Genomic DNA, 22740 nt, shown 5'->3' on the forward strand with positions numbered 1-22740 from the left:
TCAAACACTGATGACTTCTATTAAACAAGACAAGAAGCAAGGAATTAAACGGAGACAGAATTAAATTTAGCTCAATCGAGGAGAGAGGTCTGGACTGTACTCTTGTACAGTCTCACCACGCTCTGGCGAAAATTGGTTATGACTCCTCTTTTATTTAGACTTTCGTTGATTGATTGATTGAGACTTTTTTTTTTGCAGATTGCACAGTACAATACATATTCCGTACAATTGACCACAAAATGGTGACACCCGAATAAGTTTTTCAACTTGTTTAAGTCAACGTTAATCAATTAATGGTATCATCTAGTGACATCTATTAAACGAGACAAGAAACAAGGAATTAAACAGACACAGAATTCAATTTGGCTCAATTGAGGAGAGACGTGTGGACTCTGTTGAAGGATTGTACGCCTCCTCTTTTATTTAGACCTTCCCTGATTGATTGATTGATCGAGACTTTTATTAGTAGATTGCACAGTACAGTACACAATCTGTAAAATTGACCACTAAATGGTGACACCCGAATAAGGTTTTCTACTTGTCTAAGTCGGGGTCCACGTTGATAAATTCATGGTTGACATGATTACATGGCAACAGCTTTTTTTAAGGGACGAGGGTCGTAAACATCCATCGCCTTTGATTAAAACAGTTTAAAAAAAAGGTTGTAAAAAAGTTCAAAGCACAGGTCCCCTTAAGGTAAGTCAGGCCCTGCTTCCTCTCCGTTTTGTAGTTCTTGGGTCAAGACAAAATATCTTTCTGTGGATTACAATAGAAGAAAGAAACAGAACACCCTTCAAGTTGCTTGGGGCTTTACAAGCCTTCTTCTTGGTACGATTAAAGACAGCTTTTGTCCTCTCGCCGGGAACTCATGCCGACACAAAGTTTTGTGATAACTTCGATACAATTACTCTAACATAAACATGTAGAACAGTATCTTGGACATAGTTTATTTCCAAATAAATACATTGACATGAAAATCGGAGTGTGATTGAGTAGGCATGGAGTGTTGTCGCTGCAGGTTTATGATCAGTATGTAAGACTTGCATAAAGGTTCAGAGATCATCCAGGAGCAATAAAGGATCATGTAAGGTAATCATATCCCGTTAATGATTAAGAGTCAGGATACTTCTATCAGAAGTTATCGAAGTGCCTTCCTTTGGTGCTGAGCAGCCTCCATGGGCTCCATGGCCTCGGGGCTGATGTTGTCGTAAAGCGGCTGTTTGCAGTGACGCCAAAACACCAGAACCAGGCGTACGGAAAACATCAAGGACGCCGCCGCCAACAGCACGACTGCAAAGAGAGAAGCGTTTTGTCACCGACGTCACGGCCGCGTGGTCGTCACGACGACCGGCTTTACCGATGAAGATGCCGCTGCGGCTTGGTGCCGCCGCGTCGTAGTTCTTGTCAAAGTTCCCTGCCAGCGCCCAGATCACCACCGGGTAGTTGATGAGGATGTAGCGCACGTGTTTGTCCAGGACCACGTTCTCCACGAAGAACCTGTTGGGCAAAATTCGTAATTTTGGTCAATTTTCTTGTCTGTAGAAAAATGTCATTTAAAACACTTGAGACCTTCAGTATATCAAAAATGGTTCATAGTTTTGAAAACCCAGAAATTGATGTAAAATGAACGGGTTGTACTTGTATAGCGCTTTTCTACCTTCAAGGTACTCAAAGCGCTTTGACACTACTTCCACATTTACCCATTCACACACACATTCACACACTGATGGAGGGAGCTGCCATGCAAGGCGCCAACCAGCAACCATCAGGAGCAAGGGTGAAGTGTCTTGCTCAGGACACAACGGACGTGACGAAGTTGGTACTAGGTGGGATTTGAACCAGGGACCCTCGGGTTGCGCACAGCCACTCTCCCACTGCGCCACACCGTCCCTTATAATACCCTTATAATACCCTTATAATACCCTTATAATACCCTTAGAACCCTAAAAATGGATTGCTCTTCATAAAAATAACTCCAAAATTTAACCCATAAATTGGGTTAGCAAAATTTTTAGTGCGTAAGACACTTTTATGGCCCTCGTGCATTCCTGAAGTCCGGTGGAGATGTCTCCAAACCCCCACCTTCTCCACATACATGACAAAGATGGCTGCAATCTTGGAAGATCCATCCATCCATCCATCCATCAATGTTCTTCCGCTTTTACAAGGTTGGGTCGCGGGGGCAGCAGCCTAAGCAGGGAAGCCCAGACTTTCTTCTCCCCAGCCACTTCGTCTAGCTCCTCCCGGGGGATCCCGAGGCGTTCTCAGGCCAGCTGGGAGACATAGTCTTCCCAACGTGTCCTGGGTCTTCCCCGTGGTCTCCTACCGGTTAGACGTGACCAGATGCCCGAACCACCTCATCTGGCTCCTCTCCATGTGGAGGAGCATCGGCTTTACTTCAGGCTCCCCCCGGATGGTAGAGCTTCTCACCCTATCTCTAAGGGAGAGACCCGCCACCCGGCAGAGGAAACTCATTTGGGCCGCTTGTACCCGTGATCTTATCCTTTCGGTCATAACCCAAAGCTCATGACCATAGGTGAGGACGGAAACATAGATCGACTGGTAAATTGAGAGCTTTGCCTTCCGGCTCAGCTCCTTCTTCACCACAACGGATCGATACAGCGTCCGCATTATTGAAGACACCGCACCGATCCATCGTCGATCTCACCATCCACTCTTCCCTCACTCCTAGGTACTTGAACTTCTCCACTTGGGGCAGGGTCTCCTCCCCAACCCGGAGATGGCACTCCACCCTTTTCCGGGCGAGAACCATGGACTCGGACTTGGAGGTGCTGATTCTCATCTCGGTCTCTTCACCCTCGGCTGCGAACCGATCCAGTGAGATCTGAAGATCCTGGCCAGATGAAACCATCAGGACCACATTGTCATGTCTGTGTGATCATGTTTTGCTTTAGTCATGTTCTGTTTGTTTTTTGGACACTGAGTTCCTGTTTTTGCACTTCCTTGTTTATTTTGTTTCCATGACTACCCATTAGTTTTCACCTGTCCTCATGTCACGCACACCTGTTTTCACGGCTATTTAAGCTGGTCTGTTTCTGTTGTTCGTCCTGGCAACATCACCTTCTACCACCATCTATCACCTAATCCGCACCTTGTAATGAACCATGCCAATGATCCACGTCCCGTTCTCGTTCCGTTCCAAGTAAGCTTTTCGTTATTCATGCCATCGTGCAAGTTGTTGTTTTATGTTCATAGTTTCTGTAACTCCTTGAGAGCGCCTTTTGTTTGTTAATGTTTTTTAGTAGTTATAGTGTTAAAATAAAAAAATGACTCTATCTTCACACCATCTCCAGTCTCGGGAAAACAACCACCTCATAGTCCACGTCTTGACACAAATCAGAGAGCTAGTCCTTCAGCCACCAAACCGGATCCCCTCAACGCCTTGACTGTGCCTAGAAATTCTGTCCATAAAAGTTATGAACAGAATCGGTGACAAAGTGCAGCCTTGGCGAAGTCCAACCCTCACTGGAAACGTGTCCGACTTACCGCCGGCAATGCGGACCAAGTTCTGACACTGATCGTACAGGGGAGCGGACCGCCACAATCAGACATACAAGGTCGAATGGCTTCTCCAAGTCCACAAAGCACTGGTTGGGCAAACTCCCATGCACCCTCAAGGACCCTGTCCTGAGTATAAAATACTACACGGTCTAGCTCCAGCCTATCTTGCCGATTGTATTGTACCATATGTCCCGGCAAGAAATCTGCGTTCAAAAGACTCCGGCTTATTAGTGATTCCTAGAGCTCAAAAAAAGTCTGCGGGCTATAGAGCGTTTTCCGTTCGGGCTCCAGTACTCTGGAATGCCCTCCTGGTAACAGTTCGAGATGCTACCTCAGTAGAAGCATTTAAGTCTCATCTTAAAACTCATCTGTATACTCTAGCCTTTAAATAGACCTCCTTTTTAGACCAGTTGATCTGCCGCTTCTTTTCTTTCTCCTATGTCCCCCCCTCCCTTGTGGAGGGGGTCCGGTCCGATGACCATGGATGAAGTACTGACTGTCCAGAGTCGAGACCCAGGATGGACCGCTCGTCGGGACCCAGGATGGACCGCTCGCCTGTATCGGTTGGGGACATCTCTACGCTGCTGATCCGCTTGAGATGGTTTCCTGTGGACGGGACTCTCACTGCTGTCTTGGAGCCACTATGGATTGAACTTTCACAGTATCATGTTAGACCCGCTCGACATCCATTGCTTTCGGTCCCCTAGAGGGGGGGGGGGGTTGCCCACATCTGAGGTCCTCTCCAAGGTTTCTCATAGTCAGCATTGTCACTGGCGTCCCACTGGATGTGAATTCTCCCTGCCCACTGGGTGTGAGTTTTCCTTGCCCTTTTGTGGGTTCTTCCGAGGATGTTGTAGTCGTAATGATTTGTGCAGTCCTTTGAGACATTTGTGATTTGGGGCTATATAAATAAACATTGATTGATTGATTGAGTATAGAGCTGGTCCACAGTTCCACGCCCAGGACGAAAACCACACTGTTCCTACTGAATCTGCGGTTCGACTATCCCTCTCCGGTACACCTGAATAAACGTTACCGGGAAGGCTGAGGAGTGTGATCCCACGATAGTTGGAACACACCCTCTGGTCCCACTTCTTAAAGAGAGGAACCACCACCCAGGTCTGCCAATCCAGAGGTACCGCCCCTGATGTCCACCCGATGTTGCAGTCTTGTCAACCAAGACAGCCCCACAGCATCCAGAGCCTTAAGGAACTCCGGGCCCATCTCATCCATCCCCGGATCAGAGCTTTTTAACTACCTCCGCAACCTCAGCCCCAGAAATAGGAGAACCCACCACGGATTCCCCAGGAACTGCTTCCTCATAGGAAGACGTGTTGGTGCGATTGAGGAGGTCTTTGAAGTATTCCCTCCACAACATCCGCAGTCGAGGTCAGCAGTGCTTCCCTTTCCTGAGGCGGCGGATGGTGGTCCAGAATCGCTTCAAAGCCGCCCGGAAGTCGTGTTGGAAGATCCCTCCTTCATTTTTGTTTGTTCAAAACGTTCCAAAAATGTTCTTATGTAATAAACACTTCGTTTTTTTTTTGCTGATATCACAACCAGATCAAAGGAGACTTCACTAAACCCTCTTTTCTGACTATCAAGTAGGTTTGGAAGATTTCTGTGTCTCTTCAGAACTTTCTTTTATGCCAACTGATTGGACTTGGGTTGGGGAGGAGACCCTGCCCCAAGTGAAGGAGTTCAAGTACCTAGGAGTCTTGTTCACGAGTGAGGGAAGAGTGGATGGTGAGATCGACAGGCGAATCGGTGCGGCGTCTTCAGTAATGCGGACGTTGTACCGATCCGTTGTGGTGAAGAAGGAGCTGAGCCGGAAGGCGAAGCTCTCAATTTACCGGTCGATCTACGTTCCCATCCTCACCTATGGTCATGAGCTTTGGGTCATGACCGAAAGGATAAGATCACGGGTACAAGCGGCCCAAATGAGTTTGGGTCTCTCCCTTAGAGATAGGGTGAGAAGCTCTGCCATCCGGGAGGAACTCAAAGTAAAGCCGCTGCTCCTTCACATCGAGAGGAGCCAGATGAGGTGGTTCGGGCATCTGGTCAGGATGCCACCCGAACGCCTCCCTAGGGAGGTGTTTAGGGCACGTCCAACCGGTAGGAGGCCACGGGGAAGACCCAGGACACGTTGGGAAGACTATGTCTCCCGGCTGGCCTGGGAGCGCCTCGGGATCCCCCGGGAAGAGCTAGACGAAGTGGCTGGGGAGAGGGAAGTCTGGGTTTCCCTGCTTAGGCTGTTGCCCCCGCGAACCGACCTCGGATAAGCGGAAGATGATGGATGGATGGATGATGGATGATTGGACTTGAGATCTAAAAGAAATACTCGAATGACCTCAGCTTTCTCTGGACCCGTCTTGAGGAACAATTTCAGAACAAAGCTGACAGTATTTTGGGAACACACCGGAGCTAGAACCGGGCACGCGTTCGCTCACCACACGAGCAGCACGAGGGTCAGGACGCAGTACGAGACGGTGGCGGCGTCAGCAGGCGCCATCTTGGCTTCGTACGTCAGCACAATGGCCAGGTTGATCAGCGTGGCGATGGTGGTCCAGGTGGTGTAGATCATCACGCCGTTCTGAACCTGGGAAGACCACATTTTCTAATGAAAACCCAGGGTATTAAGTATTTCATTTTTGATTCCATGGTAGAGAAATACTAGAATGTTTTTACGATCCAGAAAAGAGGAATAAGTACTTGATGCCATTGTGCATTCAAACAACCTAAGCTGCATGGAAAGACCAAAGACCAGGGGTGTCCAAAGTGCGACTCGCTACATCCATTTTCCATCCATCCATCCATTTTCTACCGCTTATTCCCTTTCGGGGTGGCGGGGGGCGCTGGCGCCTATCTCAGCTACAATCGGGCGGAAGGCGGGGTACACCCTGGACAAGTCGCCACCTCATCGCATACAATTTTTTTTAACACATTCCAAAAATAACATTAAAAAAGTATAATAAAAGAGCAAACAAGTGAAAATGCAACAAGAAAAAGTTGCAATGTTCTAATAACACAAAGCTGCCATGCAGAAGGGGTTTCTTTTTTTTTTTTTTTAAATTGTCATTGCTCAAAAAATAATAATGAATCAAAATCAACCTTGTTGTGAATTATTTACGTCCAATTATTTAAAATCAAATATTCCACTTTTAAATATTTTTTGGGGGGGGGGGATATTTCATATTTTTCTTGTGCTAGCCATAAAAACACAGTTTCTATAACAAAAAGGGCATTGAAAAAATAAACACACACCTGCAAAAAAATCCTGACGTTGATTAAGAGATTTAAGTATTGAAAGTAAAAAAAATATATATCTAAAAAAAAATATATATATATATATACATATATGTATATGTATATATGTATGTATATACATATATACATGTATATATATATATGTATGTATATACATATATACATATATACATACATACATATATACATACATAGATATATATGTATGTATATCCATATATATATACATACATACATATATACATACATAGATATACATATCTATGTATATATATATATATATGTATGCATATATGTATATATGTATGTATATACATATATACATACATACATACATATATAAATACATATGTACATACATACATACATATATATATATACATACATACATACATATATATATATATATAAACATACAGTATATATATGTATATATATATACATACAGTATATATATATATATATATAAACATACAGTATATATATATATATATATACATATATATATATGTATATATATATATATACACACACACACACACACACACACACACACATCTATATGACTTATTTTAAACACTTTAATGAGTGGGACCCTTTTTGATCCCTGAGAATTTCAGGGGGATTTTTTATAATTCCATCCATCCATCCATCCATCCATCCATCCATCCATCCATCCATCCATTTTCTACCATTTGTCCCTCTTTTGGGGTCGTTGCTCAAAAAATAAAAATAAATCTCAATACTGTTATGAATTTATTGACCTATTTTAGCCTTCAGTTACTTCACGTCAAATATTCCACATTGAAATCTTTTTTGGGGGGAAATATTAGCCCTTTTTTGGGTTTGCCAATAAAAAAATATTTTCCCTGATGAAAACTGCTTAAAACAGGCAACCGAAATTGACTGATAGATCTGAAGTTGGTCCAGAGATTTCAGCATTGAGAGTAGGAACACTCGCAACTTTTAGATCCCGGAGAATTTAGTGGGATTTTTTATTTTTTTTCAACTGTCATCCATTTATTCATCCATCTTCTTCCGCTTATCCGAGGTGGGGTCGCGGGGGAAGTAGCCTAAGTAGGGAAGCCCAGACTTCCCTCTCCCCAGCCACTTCATCCAGCTCCTCCGAGGCATTTCCTGGCCAGCAGGGAGACATAGTCTCTCCGTGGAGTCCTTGTTATTCCTCGTGGCTTCCTATCAGTCGGACGTTCCCTGAACACCTACCTAGGGAGGCGTCTGTGGGGCATCTTGACCAGATGCCCTAACAAACCGATATTTGGCTTTACTTTAAGCTCCTCCTGAATGACAGGTAGAGCCCCGCCATCCGACCGAGGAAACTAATTTCGGCCGCTTTTACCCGTGATCTTGTCCTTTTGGTCATAACCCAAAGCTCATGACCATAGGTGAGGATGGGAACGTAGATCGACCAGTAAATTGAGAGCTTTGCCTTCCGGCTCAGCTCCTTCTTCACCGCAACGGATCGATACAGGGTCGTCATCATTTCAGACGCTGCACCGATCCGCCTGTCGATCTCAGGATCCGCTCTTCCCTCACTCGTGAACACCACTCAGAGGTACTTCAACTCCTCCACTTGGGCCAGGGTCTCGCAGATGGCACTCCACCCTTTCAACCACAACCACATTCCAATGGACCACCGTGGAGTCAGACTCGGAGGTGCTCACCCTCGCCTGTGAACCGATCCAGTGAGAGCAGAAGATCCCTGGCCAGATGAAGCCATCAGGACCACATCTGCCAAAAGCAGAGACCTAGCCCTGCAGCCACTAAACCGGATCCCCTCAACGCCCTGACTGCGCCTAGAAAAGCTACATATGGAATTGGTTTTGAAAATGAATCAACGGTTGGATTTTTCAGTTTGTGGCACTCAGTTGAAGAAGTTTGGGACATCCCTGACCTAAGCCCGGTTGTAGACCTGCACAGGACTACACAAGACCGGAGAAGAAAGCTGGGTTACTCACCAGGATGCGAATGAGCCACAGGTCTACTCTGTGGTACTTCTTCAGCCAGGGTCCATAAACGTGGAGGCCGTGGCAGGCGAAGGCGGTGGTGGCGTAGTTGGTGCCGGCCACCAGGATGAGAAAAACCAGGGCTGCGATCATCAGCCTTGCCAGAGAAGAGGTTTGAACACTTGGTTGTCCGCAAGAGCGGGATGGACCGTCCTGTCTTGGACAAAACACATTCAGTCTGCTCACCCTCGATCCCAAACCAGCAGCCAGGAAATGTTGAAGACCAGGTTGAGACACCAGCAAAGGAAGAAGCCGTAAGGCAAGACCGGAGGGCTGCAGTAAACGTAACCGTAGGCGTTCCTGCGGGCGAGAGACTTTCAGCGTTCACTCCCGTGTTATGTTTCATGTCGCAGGTGCCAGGTGGTGACCTTCTGCAAAGGTTAGCCAGGATGTAGATGAGCATGAGGGTCAACCACACGTAGATCACGCTCCAGATGCTGAAGGTCCATCCCGAAGGCGTGATCTCCGTCTCAAAGATTGCGGACACGTTGGATGTGGTGGTGCGGAAAGGACCTGCATGGACGCACAACACCGTCGACACCATCAACGCAAACCTAGGAACACCATCGACACCAACACGATGAACGTGATAAACACCATCAATATCATCAAGTCAAACTTAATAAACACCATCAATATCATCGACTCAAACTTAATAAACACATGAATATCATCAAGTCAAACTTAATAAACACCATCAATATCATCAAGTCAAATGTAATAAACACCATCAATATCATCAACTCAAACTTAATAAACACCATCAATATCATCAACTCAAATTTAATAAACACCATCAATATCATCAAGTCAAATGTGGTAAACACCATCAACACTAACACAATGAACGTAATAAACACCATCAACACTAACACGAAAAATGTAATAAACACCATCAATACCATCAACGCAAACGTAATAAACACCATCAACACCATCCATTAACACTTGCACTAAGAACGTAATAAACACCATCCATCAACACAAACACAATGAACGTAATAAACACCATCTACGCAAACGTAATAAACACCATCAAAACTAACACTAAGAACGTAATAAACACCATCAAAACTAACACTAAGAACGTAATAAACACCATCAATATCATCAACTCAAACTTAATAAACACCATCAATATCATCAAGTCAAACTTAATAAACACCATCAATATCATCAACTCAAACTTAATAAACACCATCAATATCATCAACTCAAACTTAATAAACACCATCAATATCATCAACTCAAACTTAATAAACACCATCAATATCAACTCAAACTTAATAAACACCATCAATATCATCAAGTCAAACTTAATAAACACCATCAGTATCATCAAGTCAAACTTAATAAACACCATCAATATCATCAACTCAAACTTAATAAACACCATCAATATCAACGACTCAAACTTAATAAACACCATCAATATCATCAAGTCAAACTTAATAAACACCATCAATATCATCAAGTCAAACTTAATAAACACCATCAATATCATCAACTCAAACTTAATAAACACCATCAATATCATCAACTCAAATTTAATAAACACCATCAATATCATCAACTCAAACTTAATAAACACCATCAATATCATCAACTCAAACTTAATAAACACCATCAAGATCATCAAGTCAAACTTAATAAACACCATCAATATCATCAACTCAAACTTAATAAACATCATCAATATCATCAACTCAAACTTAATAAACACCATCAATGTCATCAACTCAAACTTAATAAACACCATCAATATCATCAACTCAAATTTAATAAACACCATCAATATCATCAAGTCAAATGTGGTAAACACCATCAACACTAACACGATGAACGTAATAAACACCATCAACACCATCAACACTAACACGAAAAATGTAATAAACACCATCAATACCATCAACGCAAACGTAATAAACACCATCAACACCCTCCATCAACACTTACACTAAGAACGTAATAAACACCATCCATCAACACAAACACAATGAACGTAATAAACACCATCTACGCAAACGTAATAAAAACCATCAAAAAAACCACCATAAACGTAATAAACACCATCAAAACTAACACTAAGAACGTAATAAACACCATCAATATCATCAACTCAAACTTAATAAACACCATCAATAGCATCAAGTCAAACTTAATAAACACCATCAATATCATCAACTCAAACTTAATAAACACCATCAATATCATCAAGTCAAACTTAATAAACACCATCAATATCATCAACTCAAACTTAATAAACACCATCAATATCATCGAGTCAAACTTAATAAACACCATCAACATCATCAAGTCAAACTTAATAAACACCATCAATATCATCAAGTCAAATTTAATAAACACCATCAATATCATCAACTCAAACATAATAAACACCATCAATATCATCAACTCAAACTTAATAAACACCATCAATATCATCAAGTCAAACTTTATAAACACCATCAATATCATCAAGTCAAATGTAGTAACCACCATCAATATCATCAAGTCAAACTTAATAAACACCATCAATATCATCAAGTCAAACTTAATAAACACCATCAATATCATCAAGTCAAACTTAATAAACACCATCAATATCATCAACTCAAACTTAATAAACACCATCAATATCATCAAGTCAAATGTAATAAACACCATCAATATCATCAAGTCAAACTTAATAAACACCATCAATATCATCAAGTCAAACTTAATAAACACCATCAATATCATCAAGTCAAATGTAATAAACACCATCAATATCATCAACTCAAACTTAATAAACACCATCAATATCATCAAGTCAAACTTAATAAACACCATCAATATCATCAACTCAAACTTAATAAACACCATCAATATCATCAACTCAAACTTAATAAACACATGAATATCATCAAGTCAAACTTAATAAACACCATCAATATCATCAACTCAAACTTAATAAACACCATCAATATCATCAACTCAAACTTAATAAACACCATCAATATCATCGACTCAAACTTAATAAACACATGAATATCATCAAGTCAAACTTAATAAACACCATCAATATCATCAACTCAAACTTAATAAACACCATCAATATCATCAACTCAAACTTAATAAACACCATCAATGTCAAGTCAAATGTAATAAACACCATCAATATCATCAAGTTAAACTTAATAAACACCATCAATATCATCAAGTCAAACTTAATAAACACCATCAATATCATCAACTCAAACTTAATAAACACCATCAATATCATCAACTCAAACTTAATAAACACCATCAATATCATCAACTCAAACTTAATGAACACCATCAATATCATCAACTCAAACTTAATGAACACCATCAATATCATCAACTCAAACTTAATAAACACCATCAATATCATCAAGTCAAATGTAATAAACACCATCAATATCATCAACTCAAACTTAATAAACACCATCAATATCATCAACTCAAATTTAATAAACACCATCAATATCATCAACTCAAACTTAGTAAACACCATCAATATCATCAAGTCAAACTTAATAAACACCATCAATATCATCAAGTCAAACTTAATAAACACAATCAATATCATCAAGTCAAACTTAATAAACACCATCAATATCATCAACTCAAACTTAATAAACACCATCAGTATCATCAAGTCAAACTTAATAAACACCATCAATATCATCAAGTCAAACTTAATAAACACCATCAATATCATCAAGTCAAACTTAATAAACACCATCAATATCATCAAGTCAAACTTAAAAAACACCATCAACACTAACACGATGAACGTAATAAACACCATCAACACCATCAACACTAACACGAAAAACGTAATAAACACCATCAATATCATCAACTCAAACTTAATAAACACCATCAATATCATCAACTCAAACTTAATAAACACCATCAATATCATCAACTCAAACTTAATAAACACCATCAATATCATCAAGTCAAACTTAATAAACACCATCAATATCATCAAGTCAAACTTAATAAACACCATCAATATCATCAAGTCAAACTTAATAAACACCATCAACACTAACACGATGAACGTAATAAACACCATCAATATCATCAACGCAAACGTAATAAACACCATCAATATCATCAACTCAAACTTAATAAACACCATCAATATCATCAACTCAAACTTAATAAACACATCAATATCATCAACTCAAACTTAATAAACACCATCAATATCATCAAGTCAAACTTAATAAACACCATCAATGTCAAGTCAAATGTAATAAACATCATCAATATCATCAAGTCAAACTTAATAAACACCATCAATATCATCAACTCAAACTTAATAAACACCATCAATATCATCAACTCAAACTTAATAAACACATCAATATCATCAACTCAAACTTAATAAACACCATCAATATCATCAACTCAAACTTAATAAACACCATCAATATCATCAAGTCAAACTTAATAAACACCATCAATGTCAAGTCAAATGTAATAAACACCATCAATATCATCAAGTCAAACTTAATAAACACCATCAATATCATCAAGTCAAACTTAATAAACACCATCAATATCATCAAGTCAAACTTAATAAACACCATCAATATCATCAAGTCAAACTTAATAAACACCATCAATATCATCAAGTCAAATTTAATAAACACCATCAATATCATCATCAAGTCAAACTTAATAAACACCATCAATATCATCAACTCAAATTTAATAAACACCATCAATATCATCAACTCAAACTTAATAAACACCATCAATATCATCAACTCAAATTTAATAAACACCATCAATATCATCAACTCAAACTTAATAAACACCATCAATATCATCAAGTCAAACTTAATAAACACCATCAATATCATCAACTCAAACTTAATAAACACCATCAATATCATCAAGTCAAACTTAATAAACACCATCAATATCATCAAGTCAAACTTAATAAACACCATCAATATCATCAAGTCAAACTTAATAAACACCATCAATATCATCAAGTCAAATTTAATAAACACCATCAATATCATCATCAAGTCAGACTTAATAAACACCATCAATATCATCAAGTCAAACTTAATAAACACCATCAATATCATCAACTCAAACTTAATAAACACCATCAATATCATCAACTCAAACTTAATAAACACCATCAATATCATCAAGTCAAATGTGGTAAACACCATCAACACTAACACGATGAATATAATAAACACCATCAACACTAACACGAAAAACGCAATAAACACCATCAATACCATCAGCGCAAACGTAATAAACACCATCAACACCATCCATCAACACTTACACTAAGAACGTAATAAACACCATCCATCAACACAAACACGATGAACGTAATAAACACCATCTACACCATCAACGCAAACGTAATAAACACCATCAACAGAAAGACGATTAATGTAATAAACACCATCCAAACCATCAACAAAAACGCCATAAACGTAATAAACACCATCAAAACTAACACTAAGAACGTAATAAACACCATCCATCAACACCATCAACACAAACACGATGAACGTAATAAACACCATCAACACAAATACAATAAACATAATAAACACCATCAACACTAACACGATAAACGTAATAAACACCATCAACGCAATTAGAATAAACACCATCAACGCTTTCCATCAACACTAACACTAGGAAACGTAATGAATACCATCCATCAACACCAATATAATAAACACCATCAACACTAACACTAAGAACATAATAAACACCATCCATCCAGACCATCAACACTATAAACGCAAACGTAATAAACACCATCTACACCACCAGACACAAACACGATGAACGTAATAAACACCATCAACACCATCAACGCAATTGTAATAAACCCCATCAACACCTGCCATCAACACTAACACTAAGAATGTAATTAACACCATCAACACAAACATAATAGACACACCTCCAACACCACCAACACTAACATGATGAACTTACTAAACACCACCTACACTATCAACACTTCATGTTTCTCATATTTATCATGTTTATCATATTAATCGTGTTCATCGTGTTTATCATGTTTATCAAATTTAGCATATTAATTATGTTAAGCACATTTTAATGTTCATCGTGTTTATCATATTTTGAATAATTATGTTTATCATATTAATCATGAAGAAACACAATGAACATGATAAGCATGCTAACTAGGATTAACTTGATTAAACATGATAATAAATGATCAACACAATTAACATGATGGACACAATGAACATGATAAACATGACAAACATGAAAAACATGGTAAACATGATACATATGAGAAGCATGATAAAAATGACAAACGTGACACACACGGCGAACGTGATAAACATGACAAACATGACAAACATGATAAACATGATAAACATGACAAACATGATAAACATGACAAACATGACAAACATGACAAACATGATACACATGCCAAACATGACAAACATGATACACATGCCAAACATGATAAACATGGCAAACATGACAAACATGATAAACATGGCAAACATGATAAACATGACAAACATGATACACATGCCAAACATGATAAACATGGCAAACATGATAAACATGACAAACATGATAAACATGACAAAAATGATAAACATGACAAACATGATAAACATGACAAACATGACAAAACATGATAAACATGACAAACATCATAAACATGATAAAAATGACAAACATGATAAACATGACAAACATGATAAACATGCCAAACATGACAAACATGACAAACATGATAAACATGACAAACATGATAAACATGCCAAACATGATACACATGACAAACATGATAAACATGCCAAACATGACAAACATGTTAAACATGATAAACATGATAAACATGACAAACATGACGAACATGACAAAACATGATAAACATGACAAACATGACAAAACATGATAAACATGACAAACATGATAAACATGACAAACATGACGAACATGACAAAACATGATAAACATGACAAACATGACAAAACATGATAAACATGACAAACATGATAAACATGCCAAACATGATACACATGACAAACATGATAAACATGCCAAACATGACAAACATGTTAAACATGATAAACATGATAAACATGACAAACATGACGAACATGATAAACATGATAAACATGACAAACATGAAAAACATGACAAACATGACAAAACATGATAAACATGCCAAACATGATAAACATACCAAACATGACAAACATGACAAACATGATAAACATGACAAACATGACAAAACATGATAAACATGACAAACATGCCAAACATGATAAACATGACAAACATGATAAACATGACAAAACATGATAAACATGACAAACATGATAAACATGACAAACATGACAAAACATGATAAACATGACAAACATGACAAACATGCCAAACATGACAAACATGACAAACATGACAAACATGACAAACATGACACACACAACGAACATGTTAAACATGACAGACATTACAAGAATGATACACATGACAAACATGATAAACATGACAAACATGATAAATATGACAAACATGATAAAAATGACAAAAATGACAAACATGATAAACATGACAAACATGATAAACATGACCAACATGATAAACATGACAAACATGATAAACATGACCAACATGATAAACATGATAAACATGACCAACATGACCAACATGACCAACATGACAAACATGATAAACATGCCAAACATGATAAACATGACAAACATGATAAACATGCCAAACATGCCAAACATGCCAAACATCCCAAACATGATAAACATGCCAAACATGACAAACATGATAAACATGACAAACATGACACACACGACGAACATGTTAAACATGACAGACATTACATAAATGATACACATGACAAACATGATAAACATGACAAACATGACAAACATGCCAAACATGACGAACATGACAAACATGATAAACATGACAAACATGACAAACATGACACACACAACGAACATGTTAAACATGACAGACATTACAAGAATGATGCACATGACAAACATGATAAACATGACAAACATGATAAATATGACAAACATGATAAAAATGACAAAAATGACAAACATGATAAACATGACAAACATGATAAACATGACCAACATGATAAACATGACAAACATGATAAACATGACCAACATGATAAACATGATAAACATGATCCACATGACCAACATGACCAACATGCCAAACATGATAAACATGCCAAACATGATAAACATGCCAAACATGATAAACATGACAAACATGATAAACACGCCAAACATGATAAACATGACAAACATGATAAACATGACCAACATGATAAACATGACAAACATGATAAACATGCCAAACATGATAAACATGACAAAAATGACAAACATGATAAACATGACTAACATGATAAACATGATAAACATGACAAACATGATAAACATGCCAAACATGATAAACATGACAAAAATGACAAACATGATAAACATGACACAGACGTCAAACATGAAAAACATGATAAACATGATAATCGTGATAAACATGACAAACATGACAAAACATGATAAACATGATAAACATGCCACACACGACAAACATGAAAAACATGATAAACATGATAATCGTGATAAACATGACAAACATGACGAACATGATAAACATGACAAACATGATAAACATGACAAAACATGATAAACATGCCATACATGACAAACATGACAAAAATGCGAAACATGACAAACATGACAAAACATGATAAACATGCCAAACATGACAAACATGACAAACATGACAAACATGTTAAACATGATAAACACGATAAACATGACAAACATGACAAACATGATAAACATGATAAACATGACAAACATGAAAAACATGACAAACATGACAAAACATGATAAACATGCCAAACATGATAAACATGACAAAAATGATAAACATGACAAACATGACAAAACATGATAAACATGACAAACATGCCAAACATGATAAACATGACAAAACATGATAAACATGCCAAACATGATAAACATGACAAACATGACAAAACATGATAAACATGACAAACATGATAAACATGAGAAACATGACAAACCTGACAAAAATGACAAACATGATAAATATGACAAACATGATAAAAATGACAAAAATGACAAACATGATAAACATGACAAACATGATAAACATGACAAAAATGACAAACATGATAAACATGACAAAACATGATAAACATGGCAAACATGATAAACATGACAAACATGATAAACATGACAAAAATGACAAACATGATAAACATGACAAACATGATAAACATGACAAACATGACAAACATGATACACATGCCAAACATGATAAACATGACAAACATGATAAACATGATAAACATGATAAACATGACAAACATGACAAAACATGATAAACATGACAAACATCATAAACATGACAAAAATGACACACATGATAAACATGACAAACATGATAAACATGACAAACATGACAAACATGATACACATGCCAAACATGATACACATGACAAACATGATAAACATGCCAAACATGACAAACCTGACAAACATGATAAACATGATAAACATGATAAACATGACAAACATGATAAACATGATAAACATGATAAACATGACAAACATTAAAAACATGACAAACATGACAAAACATGATAAACATGCCAAACATGATAAACATGACAAAAATGACAAACATGATAAATATGACAAACATGATAAAAATGACAAAAATGACAAACATGATAAACATGACAAACATGATAAACATGACAAACATGATAAACATGACAAACATGACAAACATGATACACATGCCAAACATGATAAACATGACAAACATGATAAACATGACAAACATGACAAACCTGATACACATGCCAAACATGATAAACATGACAAACATGAACAACATGACAAACATGATAAACATGACAAAAATGACAAACATGATAAACATGACAAACATGATAAACATGACAAACATGACAAACATGATAAACATGACAAACATGATAAACATGTCAAACATGACAAAACATGATAAACATGACAAACATGACAAACATGACAAAACATGATAAACATGACAAACATGATAAACATGACAAACATGACAAACATGACAAAACATGATAAACATGACAAACATGATAAACATGACAAACATGACAAACATGATACACATGCCAAACATGATAAACATGACAAACATGATAAACATGACAAACATGACAAACCTGATACACATGCCAAACATGATAAACATGACAAACATGAACAACATGACAAACATGATAAACATGACAAAAATGACAAACATGATAAACATGACAAACATGATAAACATGACAAACATGACAAACATGATAAACATGACAAACATGATAAACATGACAAACATGACAAACATGATAAACATGACAAACATGACAAACATGACAAAACATGATAAACATGACAAACATGATAAACATGACAAACATGACAAACATGACAAAACATGATAAACATGACAAACATGATAAACATGCCAAACATGACAAACATGATAAACATGACAAACATGCCAAACATAATAAACAAGACAAACATGACAAAACATGACAAACATGATAAACATGCCAAACATGATAAACATGACAAACATGACAAACATGACAAAACATGATAAACATGACAAACATGATAAACATGCCAAACATGACAAACATGATAAACATGACAAACATGCCAAACATAATAAACAAGACAAACATGACAAAACATGACAAACATGATAAACATGCCAAACATGATAAACATGACAAACATGATAGACATGATAAACATGATAAACATGCCAAACATGATAAACATGACAAACATGATAAACATGACAAACATGACAAACCTGATACACATGCCAAACATGATAAACATGACAAACATGAACAACATGACAAACATGATAAACATGACAAAAATGACAAACATGATAAACATGACAAACATGATAAACATGACAAACATGACAAACATGATAAACATGACAAACATGATAAACATGTCAAACATGACAAAACATGATAAACATGACAAACATGACAAAACATGATAAACATGACAAACATGATAAACATGACAAACATGACAAACATGACAAAACATGATAAACATGACAAACATGATAAACATGACAAACATGACAAACATGATACACATGCCAAACATGATAAACATGACAAACATGATAAACATGACAAACATGACAAACCTGATACACATGCCAAACATGATAAACATGACAAACATGAACAACATGACAAACATGATAAACATGACAAAAATGACAAACATGATAAACATGACAAACATGATAAACATGACAAACATGACAAACATGATAAACATGACAAACATGATAAACATGACAAACATGACAAACATGATAAACATGACAAACATGACAAACATGACAAAACATGATAAACATGACAAACATGATAAACATGACAAACATGACAAACATGACAAAACATGATAAACATGACAAACATGATAAACATGCCAAACATGACAAACATGATAAACATGACAAACATGCCAAACATAATAAACAAGACAAACATGACAAAACATGACAAACATGATAAACATGCCAAACATGATAAACATGACAAACATGACAAACATGACAAAACATGATAAACATGACAAACATGATAAACATGCCAAACATGACAAACATGATAAACATGACAAACATGCCAAACATAATAAACAAGACAAACATGACAAAACATGACAAACATGATAAACATGATAAACATGACAAACATGATAGACATGATAAACATGATAAACATGCCAAACATGATAAACATGATAAACATGACAAACATGACAAACATGACAAAACATGATAAACATGACAAACATGATAAACATGACAAACATGACAAACATGACAAAACATGATAAACATGACAAACATGATAAACATGCCAAACATGACAAACATGATAAACATGACAAACATGCCAAACATAATAAACAAGACAAACATGACAAAACATGACAAACATGATAAACATGCCAAACATGATAAACATGACAAACATGACAAACATGACAAAACATGATAAACATGACAAACATGATAAACATGCCAAACATGACAAACATGATAAACATGACAAACATGCCAAACATAATAAACAAGACAAACATGACAAAACATGACAAACATGATAAACATGCCAAACATGATAAACATGACAAACATGATAGACATGATAAACATGATAAACATGCCAAACATGATAAACATGATAAACATGACAAACATGATAGACATGATAAACATGATAAACATGACACACATGACAAAGATGATAAACATGCCAAACATGATATACATGATAAACATGACAAAAATGACAAACATGATAAACATGACAAAAATGACAAACATGACAAACATGACAAAAATGACAAACATGACAAACATGACAAACATGATAAACATGACAAACATGATAAACATGTCAAACATGACAAACATGATAAACATGATAAACATGCCAAACATGATAAACATGACACACATGACACACATGACAAACATGAAAAACATGACAAACATGACAAACATGATAAACATGACAAACATGACAAACATGATAAACATGCCAAACATGACAAAACATGATAAACATGACAAACATGACAAAACATGATAAACATGGCAAACATGACAAACATGAAAAACATGACAAACATGACAAACATGACACACATGACAAACATGACACACATGACAAACATGACAAACATGACAAACATGACAAACATGACAAAGATGACAAACATGATAAACATGATAAACATGCCAAACATGACAGAACATGATAAACATGACAAACATGACAAACATGAAAAACATGACAAACATGAAAAACATGACAAACATGACAAACATGACAAAGATGACAAACATGACAAACATGACAAAGAGGCATCAAGGAGATGAGGATGATAAAGTACAACAAGTGTGTGTTTGAGAAGGTGCTGACTTACTTAAGGCCACAACAGCCAGGCTGTTGAAGACCAGACTGAGGACGTAGAAGAGGACAGACAGCAGAATGAGGACAAGACGTCCAGCGTGATGTTTGCCCATGGTCCTGTGAACACAACATGCTGCTGTAAACACAACACAACACAACACAACATGCTGCTGTAAACACAACACAACACAACATGGTGCTGTGAACACAACATGGTGCTGTGAACACAACACAACACAACACGGTGCTGTGAACACAACACAACACAACATGCTGCTGTAAACACAACACAACACAACATGGTGCTGTGAACACAACATGGTGCTGTGAACACAACACAACACAACACGGTGCTGTGAACACAACACAACACGGTGCTGTAAACACAGGCCACACAACACAACACAACATGACAGTTACACAACACGCCGCATGCAAAGTCACACAACAGTACCTTTGTCTTGTGCGTCAACAAAGCAAACTAAGTGAGGCGTGCGCACGTTTATTTTATGCGTTAGATTTTTTTATGAGCACCTGCAGGTCACCTGCTGCTCTTATCTGCCACACACACTCCTCCTGCAGCACACTCACATAACCCCTCACACACAACATTACACAACCACGTGATCCACACTCTTACATACTTCAAAGTGACTTTATTCAACATGGCGCAAAATATTCAACATTTTCCAATATAACTAACATGTTGCAAAATATTCAACATGTTGCAAAATATTCAACATGTTCCAAAATATTCAACATGCTGCAAAATATTCAACATGTTGCAAAATATTCAAAATGTTGTAAAATATTCAACATGCT

At 37.1% G+C, this 22740-nt stretch overlaps 2 protein-coding genes across 3 annotated transcripts in view; both read right to left on the reverse strand.

Annotated features, from left to right (window-relative positions):
* The window catches only part of vipr1b (vasoactive intestinal peptide receptor 1b), a 183731-nt gene that overhangs the window by 148484 nt on the left and 12507 nt on the right, over nucleotides 1-22740 (reverse strand). The gene's annotated exons all lie outside the window — the stretch shown is intronic.
* On the reverse strand, nucleotides 421-22456 carry LOC133569815 (uncharacterized). Its single transcript, XM_061922435.1, has 8 exons — nucleotides 22373-22456; nucleotides 21932-22035; nucleotides 9179-9323; nucleotides 8997-9110; nucleotides 8763-8907; nucleotides 5970-6118; nucleotides 1358-1497; nucleotides 421-1290 (listed from the first exon to the last, which is right to left on the reverse strand). Exons 2-8 carry the CDS (start codon nucleotides 22029-22031, stop codon nucleotides 1139-1141), a joined length of 945 nt encoding a protein of 314 aa, XP_061778419.1. The 5' UTR covers nucleotides 22032-22035; nucleotides 22373-22456; the 3' UTR covers nucleotides 421-1138.

The sequence above is a fragment of the Nerophis ophidion genome, linkage group LG15 (assembly GCF_033978795.1).
Source record: "Nerophis ophidion isolate RoL-2023_Sa linkage group LG15, RoL_Noph_v1.0, whole genome shotgun sequence".
NCBI classification, from domain to species: Eukaryota; Metazoa; Chordata; class Actinopteri; order Syngnathiformes; family Syngnathidae; genus Nerophis; species Nerophis ophidion.

Excerpts from the sequence above, each read along its gene's own strand:
- LOC133569815 (XM_061922435.1), bottom strand. The coding sequence starts at position 22,031 with ATGGGCAAACATCACGCTGGACGTCTTGTCCTCATTCTGCTGTCTGTC. Across the intron at positions 9,111-9,178 it reads CTGGCTAACCTTTGCAGAAG|GAACGCCTACGGTTACGTTT; the intron begins GTCACCACCTGG and ends TCTCGCCCGCAG. Across the intron at positions 1,498-5,969 it reads ACCCTCGTGCTGCTCGTGTG|GTTCTTCGTGGAGAACGTGG; the intron begins GTGAGCGAACGC and ends TTTGCCCAACAG.